Below are 10,430 nucleotides of genomic sequence, written 5' to 3' on the forward strand. Positions count from 1 at the left end.
CTCTCTCTCTCTCTCTCTCTCTCTCTCAGCCTAGCCTCCCTCACAAGATTGTTGTGGGAATAAAATGGGGGAGGACAAGTCTGGAGGGAGGACAACAAACACTGGGCCAACTAAAATAAGCAGGTTAAATAATATTTGAACTGTTTGCTTTGGTGACGGAATTAGTGTGGCCCTACCCTCCTTTACAATGGGCATTTTTTGTAAAGCACTGAAAAAAAAAATCCCTCTGGCCAGAACGGCTCTGACTCGGCAGCTGCTGTGCTGCTCTCGCATTCCGTGAGACTCCCAGACGGCTTACAAAAGCCTCTTTGTCTGTCTTTACCTGCAGAAAATATGGTCAGGGGCCTAGACGAGGATGAGACCAAGTTTCTCGACGAGGTTTCTCGGCAGCAGACCCTCATAGAAAAGCAGCGTCGAGAAGAAGATCTGAAAGAACTGAACGAATACAGAATATCCTTAGCGCTGCTGCGGTTTCTTTCCTCTTCTGCCTTGAGAGGTTTTTTTTTAAAGGGGGGGCAGCTCACTCAGCACAGGGAGGGGGGACATCAGGACATTGTAAAGAGCCAGTGCATGTCCAAATAGACAATCCTGGGCTGGAGTGACCAGTGGTCTGTCTTGGTATGAGGCAGCTTTAGATGTTCCTTTATGGTCCTCCTTTTTCTGGGGACATGGGCTTTAAGATTGGCTCCCCGAAGGTATCTCCCCATCCAGGTTAGCTGATGAGGCTAAGCTTCAGCATTTGAAGCCATGTTACATGGCTTTGGCCTCCTTCCATCTTGGAGGCAAGGCAGCTTCCCCTCTGAAGCACCCTAAAAGACTATGTTGTATTCTGGGTATACGTTTTTGTGTGCACACAGAAGCTCATACCCAGAATAAAACTTCGTTGGTCTTCAAGGTGTCACTGGGCTCAGACTTTGTTCTGCTGCTTCAGACCAACGTGGCTACCTGCCTGAATCTCTCATGTGTTCATCAGAAGCAAGTGAATTCTAGTCCCCAAAAGGTAGTATGCCCTCTTGCAGCAAAAACAAACTGGTGTGGTAGTTTTAAAGACTAACAGAGGCCCCGGGCACACGGGCCGGATATTGCGGGGGGGAGGCGTGGCTAATTGCCCTGGCGCAGTTTGATCCGTGATTACGCGATCAGACGTGCTGGCGGCACAGCACTGGTCCTTCCCTCGGCGCCAGCGGGTAAATGAGGGACCGGAAGGGAATGCCGCGCGCCGGCGCGATCACACCACGGGCGTCTGGAGGCAGCCCGTGGCAAACGTTTACTAGTACCTTGGAGGTACTAGTTTTTTAAGGCGCATTGTCGGCGGTAAACCACGGGTGCGCTCCACTTCCCAGATGTTGGGGTGTGATCGCGCCCGGATAATCCGGCCGTCTTCTGTGCCTCTCCCACGGCAACTTTGCCGTGTGACCGGGGCCATTGTACTTTGTAGCCCTGGGTAGCAATTTCAGAGGGCTTTCCTTTACTTAGTATCACCTAGGCAAGACCCTCATCTATGGGGTGTTTGCTTGCTGCATTTTGGTGCACTATCGGATTTGCATACAGACTTTTAAAAAACATTTTTAATTAAAAACATGCACAGAAATATAAAAAAGAGAGTTACCTCTATATAAAAAGCACATGCATAGAAAGGACCGGTTCCCATTACAACACTAGTTGATTAAATAGCCTTACAAGTTCTTATTTAAAAAAATATAATCTAAGAGTTTTCATCCAAATGACACATCAACAACAGTTACTCTGTATGCAGTTTAATAGTTCCACGCTAGCACTCTTAGACAGGGCAAGATGGTTCCAACATAATATAAAGGGTGACCAGGTTCCCATGTAGATTTTAGCCAACCAGAATTTCCACAACCCTATATATTATAACGGAGCTTTGATGGCTCAGTGGTTAAGAAGTTGAACTGCAGGCTGGAAAGTCTGTAGTTCAGCAGTTCGAGACCCGAGTGCCGCATGATGGAGTGAGCTCCTGTCTCTGCTTCCAGCTCTTGCCAACCTAGCAGTTCGAAAGCAAGAAATTGCAAGTAGATAAATAGGTACCACTTCGGTGGGAAGGTAACAGCGTTCCGTGCACCTTGGCGTCTAGTCGTGCCGGCCACATGACCACGGAAACGTCTTTGGACAGCGCTGGCTCTTCGGCTTGGAAACGGAGATGAGCACCACAACCCTAAAGTTGGATTTGACTGGCTTTCGAGCAAGGAAAACCTTTACCTATATATTTATATCACAATTTTGTTCATTATCGTGACAAGCCAGGCCTTCTCTAATTGCTGTCATTTTGCTCTGCTGAATTTTTATTCTTCTTTTGCTGCCTCCAGCATTGTGTCAAAATCATTCTAGCGGCCACGGTCAGAGGTATTTATCACAGTCACGTATTCTTTCTTAATTTTTTGGAGTATCCTCACCCAGTAGAGAGATCGTTGGGGTTGGGCTGCAAACTGCCTTCTTTCTCCTATGTTTATTAAGGGCACTGCTGTTTGGGAGTTATATTTAGCTTCTGTGGCTGCTTCAGGGTGTGCTGGATGCTGTGATGAGATGGAGGGGACACAGCAGCTGTGTTCAGAGGGTCATCCAAGTCCTGCATCAGGCTGGAAGGGACTAGCTTGGTGCCCTCGTATGCCAGACGAGGGAAACGTTGGTCCCAGCGTGCGCCTGGAGCCGATCCCTGATCTTGTGTAGCGAAGCCTGTTAAAACAGCCTTTGCTCTGTAGAGAAGGACAAATTGAACACACTGAATGGGGGGGGCGGGGTCGCCTGCAATTTGCTTGTACCTTTTAGGTCAGTGCAGTGCTGTTCTCTTTCTTCCTAAATGACCCAGAATGGTGGGAGGACATTGAAGTGGGCCAGGTTTGCTGATGAAGGTAGGTAAACCCCCCCCAAGCAAGATAGTGAGGAGCTCCAAGGTTATTCTAAGCTGGATAGACAGTGCTGTAGCAAACGGCATAAGTATAAAAAAAAGTTTCAGAGGGGCAGCCGTGTTGATCTGTAGCAGAACAGCTAGATTCGAATCCAGTAGCTCCTTTAGGGACCAACAAGCTTTTGGGGAGGTTAAGCTTTCAGTCAACCCTCCCTTTGTCAGATGCCAACAAAGGGAGCTTTGACTCTCGAAAGCTTATTGTCAGAGTCCCGTAGCAATCGGTCTCAACAATGTTCCTTCAGAAAGGATCAAGTTTATTGAGTACAGTAAAGGCAGGTCATCTTTGCATACATTTCCATGTAAGAGCTACCCCTAAAGGTGGGAGGGAGAAGATGTACTGTGTTCAAAGTGGGGGTCCCCTGATGGAGCCGAGCCAATCAGAGGTGCAAACGGGCTGCGCCTAAACTAACAGGTTCACATTCCCAGGCAGAGCAAAGCACCCGAAGCACCAAGGTCAGGCGCCCGGCTAACAGATAAGACTTCAGTGAGAAGGAGGGAAAGTGAACATTCCATTAACATTAAGACGTTCACCCAGCAGCCTTTTACCCCTCCCCCCAGACAACGGCAGCATAGCTGACACTTCTATCCCCAAAATCTTGTTGGTCTCTAAGGTGCCACTGGACTTGAATCTAGCTGTTAAGCAGCTGATGCTAGTAGGGGCCAAAACCCTTTGTGTGTATTTTGATTGTGTTTGAAACGGCAGCTGCTATGTAAACCTGCAGCAACTGACCAGGGAAGAGATTGTGGGCTTTGATGGGCAGCTCAATGAAAACGGCCAATTCACTCTGCTGCACCAATTTTTCTCCCCCCCCAAAAATATTTTCTTGGTAACAGGAAAGGGATGGCAGCACCCTTGTTCAGAAAGCCGTACACATGGAGGAGAAACTGGATAGATTTAGCCTTTTCTCCCAAAATACTAGAGCCCAGGGGTCACCCAGTGAAACTTCTTGGCGGTAGGTTTGAGGTGGACAAAAGAAAGGGTACTCAAGACATAATTAGCTTTCAGAACCTGCTGCCACGGGACGGTGTGGTGGGCACAATGTGGGATGGCTTCAGGAGGGAGTTTGAGAATCCTGCAGGATAAGGTGTCGGTGGCTGTCAGTCATGGTGGCAGTGACAACTAGAAGGAGGCCTTGCCTGGGATCGATTGACCATGGGCAATTCTGTTTATGGCGTGATTTGTATTGGCAGAGTGATGGCTCAGCAGTTACTGTGCAAACTGATTTAAAAGAGTAAAGAAAGTTTTATTCAGGAACCGGCATATTTGATAGTAAAGAGAAGAGACAGTCTCCTAGCTACCTTGCTAGCTGAGAGAGGGTGCTGTTCTCTTGAACTTCCAAGAAGAAAGAGGATCTAGCCTGAGGATACCAGTCTGGAGACAGACAAGAAATAAAATTCATCAAAGAAGAAGGTGCTGATTCCCACTCTCCTATCTAACCAGCCATTCCTCCCCGCTGCCAGACTTTGTCTGCCAGACTTTGCCTGCCTCAGCGGACTGCACATTTGCAGATGGTTGAACATCACTCTAGGACCCCAAGTGGCAGTTGTTGGGCATGCTATCTATCTACACATACACATGGTGCCCGGCACACAAGTGCGTGTCTCAGATAATTGTCTCCAAAAATGCAGTGGATGGTGGAAGTGCTAAGTAATGGTGGTTACTGAGGTTAAAGCTTGCCCAGCATGACTCCCGGGCTCCTTTTCCTAAACCAAAACAGCGGGATTCTCCTCCTCACCCCCAGTCCAAATGCTGTATTTGTAAGCTAGTTCTTGAAATGTGTTCCATTTCTGGTTATGCAGAGGCAGTGCTACCATGCCTCAGTCCTCAGCCTTTCTAAGTGTTCAGCAGAAATTTCCAGCTTGTTGATATGTGTGTTCCTAGCTAGCAAGGTTGACCAGGAATTTTTTCTTCTCTTCGGAGGTCAAAGGTTAACTGAGTGAACTATATGTGTTGGGAAAGCAGAATCGTATGGAGAAGCACGGAGATAGAAGTCTGTGGATTTAAAAAGTGTTCTGGTGGTATGGGTTCTGTTTGTGAGACTCTCCGTTAGATGGCACCAGAGAGCTACTGGTTTTTTAAGAAGTCTCCAAAAGCACCACAGAAGTGCCGAAAAGCCATGCGTGTGCTGAGGTTCGGAGCAAAACCATACAATGTTTTCTGGTTCGACTAATTGAAGGCCTAATTACTGATGCAGTTAAGGAAACTATTGGTAAATTGATCTGTAACTGTAGCTTTAATCATTAGCACCAGTGAATCAATTAAAGCCTTAATGGATAGCAGTTCTAGAATGATTACCCTCCTCCTCGTGTGTCCATTTCAAGACCCACTTCCCAGAACCTTGGTGTGAATGGTAGTCATTTAGCAGGAGTAAGAGGTTGTGAAAACCCATTGCTGTAATTGTAGGGACTGCCCCAACAGGGCTTGCTTCCTTTCGAGGGTCCCACCTTCCAGTTTCCTTCTTTTTTGAATTCTGCTGGATCCTTAACCTTGAACTCACAGTTCTTTGTCAAAGGTTGGGGGAAGCGCTGACTTGAAAAAAGAGGCAGAGAAAAAGCTGCTGGTGAAGTCCATGGAAAACAAGAACAAGTTCTCTCAGGCGAAGCTGTTGGCAGGTGCTGTGAAACACAGAAGGTGAGTTTCACACCTCTGGAGACTGGGAGGGGGGAAGTAATCTAGTTGGCAACAGCAAGCACCAGCCAACTTCCTGAGGCTCGAAGTGTGGCAAAGCCAGGGAGGCTCTGGTGTCTGAACTCTCCCAAGCAGTGAGGAGCTTGCAACTGGATGGCAGCTGTCTGTCCAGCCAGCTGTTGGCCTCCTGTCTCCTCCTCAGATTGTAGCCCCAGTTCACGCAGGCAATAGTTAGCAAGGCATTGTGTGGCGAGGAAATCTTGGAGCGACCCCAGCAGCCGGTGGTTCCAATACCTACTTTCAGCCACATGCAGAGAGTCCCCTTCCAAGCCCAGTCCTGATTCTCCGTTCCTTTCTGCTGCTGCAATAAGAAGTGAAGTGCTGCAGGGGTGGGGGGTGGGGGAAGTGGTGAGTGGCAGCAGCCCTGAAAAGGGCTGGAAAGGTGGGGCTGGGGAAACTAGCGTTTCGCTTTTCTTTGCATATAGGGGAAATTGATGGGCCTTCTGTTTGAGCAAAGCATATTGGCCCAGTGTTGTGATGTGGAATTTGCTGGTTCTTCCGGTTTGCTCAGGGAGAGAAGTAGGTTTAACAGCACTTCTAACAGCAAAGCTTTCCCCCCTGCAACAGAATGTCATCAAAATGGCAGGGCCGGCATCTCCTCTCTCTCTTTAAAAATTTTTTGGATCCTCTGCAATTTAAATGCAGATACTAGTACAAGCCTACGTAAATCTATGCGGATGCTAAAAGCCCAGTCCTGTTGGTGCGTCCCATTAAATAAAAGCTTGACCTGGCACACCAAAGTGCCCTCTGACAGGAGATCAGCTGAGGAGATTCACGGGAGAGGCCTGTCGCTCTGGAGGAGCAGCAGAGTCGCATCTCAGCGGAACAGTATGGATCGTGGCAGGACGCTGGCATGTGCAAAAGCCCGTCGAAGCTTCTCTTCCTGCAACAAACTGGCTGTTGCCGTCTGTTTTGGAGGGGGCACAAAGTCTCCGAATGTGAATGAGCAGGCAAAAAGCTATTTTTCATCCCGAGCGTTTGGCACACACGAGCAGCAAGTTCTGGGAAAGCGGCGAGGGTGTTTGTGCAACGGCACAGCTGACGGGTGCAGATGGCTCCTTCTTTCAGGCGACATCTCGCCACTGCCGTGCCAATGCCTTGACATTCAGGCATTTGTTCTTTCTCTCCCGTCATTTCGCCTGTGGGTCATGCTCTGTCCTCGACTCCGCCGCTCTCCAGTACTGCCTTCTCCCACCCTGGCTTGTGCCTCTGGGATCTGGCTTGCGTGTGAAATGCCCTCGGGAAAGAACCACGGTGCCTGCTGCTACTATAATATACTATACTATAAATAAAATAAATTTGGTCTTTTTGTTGAGGGCACAGCATCCTTTTTCACAGGCGTCCACAAACCTTCCGGCTCTCTGCGCCCTCCTGTTGTTTTCTTGAGAGTCATACAGTTGCGTGGAGGCTTCCTGCAGGCCGCGAAGGCGCTCCTTTGGATGTCACCACAGCCACAGGTGCCTGTCCCTGTGGCCTTAAGCAAGCTGCTATCCCTCAGGCTCTCTGCTCCCCCTTTTCCCCAGCCTGGAGAAAATTTTGGCCACCATTACAGGGATGTTGCAAAGAGTGCTGAAATGATGTGTGCAGAGCTCTGCATAAACACTTGGGATGGATTCTCCCCTACCCCCGTGCAGATATGCAGCTCCAGTCCGTCTACTGCCCCCCCAGTCCTTTTGTGACTAACGACAAACTTCTCCCTGCAGTGTGGGACTCTCTTCTGATCTTTTTGGTATGTTAGAAGATATTTTGTTAGCAGAATGTTCTGGCTTCCTTGCCTCGCAGGTCTTCTGGGAAAGGCACCAAGGACTGGAGAAAAGGTCTCCAGGCCATTCTGCAGAGGGGTAGGGAATGAGGAAGCTGGTCTTAACCAACAACAGCAACAAATGGTGCCTGTTAAGTTACGCAAACTAGGGAGAAGAGACTAGCAATAAATGATGCTTATTGACTGTCTCCTAAGTGGCCACCAGAGATCTTGCTGCCCCAGACAACTTGGCAGTTGTTCTTCCTGCATCTTGGGCTGTTCTGTCCTTTGCACCGGTGTGTGCTGTGTTTTCAGGCACCTTTTTGCAGCGTTCACATCCCCCCTTTTTGCACTTAAAAGTTGTGTGAAGAGTCCCTCTGCTGTGCTGAGAGGAAGCAAAAGAGCTGTGTAAGAACACCTCTGGCTGTATTCCTGGCTGCCTATCAGCTAGGGATCCCAAGGGACTGTTCCCTGTAGGAATGATGCACGGGAGATGGATGGGCAACAACCAATATTCTCTGCTTTGTTGCTGTTTGCGTGCCGAAGCCTTTTTGACACTTTTGTTTTCTTGCAGTTCAGAAGGTGCCAACAGCGTGAAAAGACTGAAGCTCGATCCTGATCCCAACCCGGACGAGGCTCCAGGTGGGCAAATTGCCTTTAGAGCTGATCAAAGTTGTCGGGTGACCTTGGAACGTGTTCCCCCCCCCCTCTGTTACGTGAAGCTGCCTTCTGCGTCTGACTGTAAAGCCTGCTCCGACCTCCAGCAGCTCTCCAGGGCTTTGGGTCCTTTCCGGCACCTGCCGTTCAGATCCCTAGGTGGAGCTGCCTGGGGCCTTCAGCATGCAGAGCCACTGAGCCATGGTCCCACCACCTCCTTGTTGGAGGGAGGGCCTCTTTATAAAACCCAGAGGGAAGCGTGCCCCTGCAAGCTGCCTGTTAGTCTCAACCTGCTTTTCTGCCATATGGGGACCCAAAGCCACTGGCAACATTGGCTTCCCTGTCTCCATTTCCCCTCCCCCCAGAACAACCCTGCGAGGTAGGTCAGCCTGAGACTGAGTGAGTGGTCAAGGGCACTGGCATAGAGGATTGGGGGATTCGAATATCTGTCTTACCAGATCCTAGTCCAGCACTCTTAACCATTACACCACCCCAGCTCTGTACTGATGCTGTAACTCATTGGTGCAATGGAAGTGGTCTTTGTGCCTAAAGAGTTCTCTGGCGTACTCTGTCCACAGAGTTTCATGCTATAGTGGACAAAAGAGGTTTCCCGGAGCATCGTGCAGGCAGCAGGAGATACCTTGCGAGTTAAAAGTTGTGCAATACCTTCAGTCTTACATCCGGCATTTGAACCTCAGGCTGTATCCCTGGCAGCGGTTAATTATCCTTGGAGCCTCTGTGGAGTGACAAGCTGGCGCTGCTTCAGCTCCTTGTCAGTCTTCCACGAACGGAGTCCTGAACTAGGGATTATAACCAGGAGTCCTGAACTAGGGATTATAACCGGGACTACTGTAATGCTCTCTACATGGGGCTGCCTTTGTCGCAAATCCGGAAGCTGCACCTAGTGCAGAATGCTGCGGCCAGGCTGTTGATGGGTCTTCCTAGAAGGGACCACATCCAGCCTGTGCTGAAAGTGCTGCACTGGCTGCCAATAGCGTACCGGATTCGTTTCAAAGTGCTGGTTCTTACCTTTAAAGCCCTACATGGTCTGGGTCCAGCTTACCTAAGGGACCGCCTTTCCTCATATGTTCCCCCGCGAGCACTTCGGTCCGGGACCCAACATCTCCTGGCAATGCCAGGCCCCAAAGAGGCCAGGCTGGCCGCCACCAGGGCCAGGGCTTTCTCGGTGGCGGCTCCTATCTGGTGGAACGAGCTCCCGGAGGAGATCCGGGCCCTGCGGGACCTTGTGCAGTTCCACAGGGCCTGTAAGATGGAGCTCTTCCACCAGGTCTATGAGTAGGAGCCGCCACTACCATCACCATTATTCCATCTTCACCTGGCCCTGGATGAGGGAACATCAGTGCTTCCCTGGAGCAGACGATGCTGAACAGTTGAAATATGCCGTCTTTGAAATTTCATGTTGAACACCTTGAGCACTTTAGTCAATAACTTGTTAAGAATGTTTTTGTACTGTTGGGATTTTAAATGGTTTTAATTATGTTTTATATTGGCGTTTGCCCCTATGTAAGCCGCCCTGAGCCCGCATTGCGGGGAGAGCGGGGTATAAATTGAATTAAATAAATAAATAACGTCAGGGCTCCCAATCCATCCTAGCCACTGAGTCTTATTCCTTCCCAATTGTATCCTAGCTGGTTGTAGGGGGCTTTGTAGCGTGGCCTCTCATTGGCCCTCCGCAATTCTCCCAGGTAACAGAGGAGGGAATCTTATTGCTTCTCGTAATCTGTGGCTTGAAATCCTGTTTCTGTTCTCTGGGGAAATAACTATATACATCCTTTGTCAGTAAGGGATTTATTTTGAACTGAAAGGGCAGCAACCTTGCCTCTGTCTGCTAATTTCTCCCCACAAGGGGAAAGAATTTTTCTGCTCCTGTTGGAGAGGTGGGTGTTAACAGGTTGCTGCTGGGGAGAAGATGTCTGAGGAGTACAGGAATGTGTGGGAAGGTAGCGGAGTATCTTTGAAATCTGGGGGCAGCTTGAATCTGTGCATCTCCCTTTGCGGATCTGTAACGTAAAACTAAACCTTCGTTTTGCATACACTCACTTTTCGGAAAGCAGTATCAGTCACTCCTTGTGGAAGCTGCGGTTAGCAAGGTGAAGCCATCGTCCTTTACATTAGGAATTAACATTGAATGCAAACCTGCTACAGTTGGGTTACTGGGGATGTAGACTGGTATAGCCTGACTGTGTCAGATCTCAGAAGTAAGCAGGGCTGGGACCAATGCTCCCTCTAAGCCGTGGAGTCTTGTGAGCAAAAAGTCTACTTGGTGAGCTACCAGCATTAAAGTTGTGAGCAAGCGATTTGGCTGCTGCATGAATTCATTTACTCCGGAGCCATCCTCCCTGAGCTAAGACAAAAATGTGTGAGCCGGAGGCTAAAATACTGTGAGCTAGCTCACA

General features: G+C 49.3%; 1 protein-coding gene across 1 annotated transcript in view; it reads left to right on the forward strand.

The window, feature by feature from the left end:
- The window catches only part of FAM192A (family with sequence similarity 192 member A), a 16,928-nt gene that overhangs the window by 793 nt on the left and 5,705 nt on the right, over positions 1-10,430 (forward strand). Inside the window, exons 3-5 of the mRNA XM_015412815.1 lie at positions 329-450; positions 5,425-5,558; positions 7,931-7,998. Of these exons, the coding sequence (XP_015268301.1) occupies positions 329-450; positions 5,425-5,558; positions 7,931-7,998 (324 nt within the window). The remainder of the gene's footprint in view (positions 1-328; positions 451-5,424; positions 5,559-7,930; positions 7,999-10,430) is intronic.

The sequence above is a fragment of the Gekko japonicus genome, unplaced genomic scaffold (assembly GCF_001447785.1).
Source record: "Gekko japonicus isolate JY-2015 unplaced genomic scaffold, Gekko_japonicus_V1.1 scaffold1029, whole genome shotgun sequence".
In the NCBI taxonomy this organism is placed as follows: Eukaryota; Metazoa; Chordata; class Lepidosauria; order Squamata; family Gekkonidae; genus Gekko; species Gekko japonicus.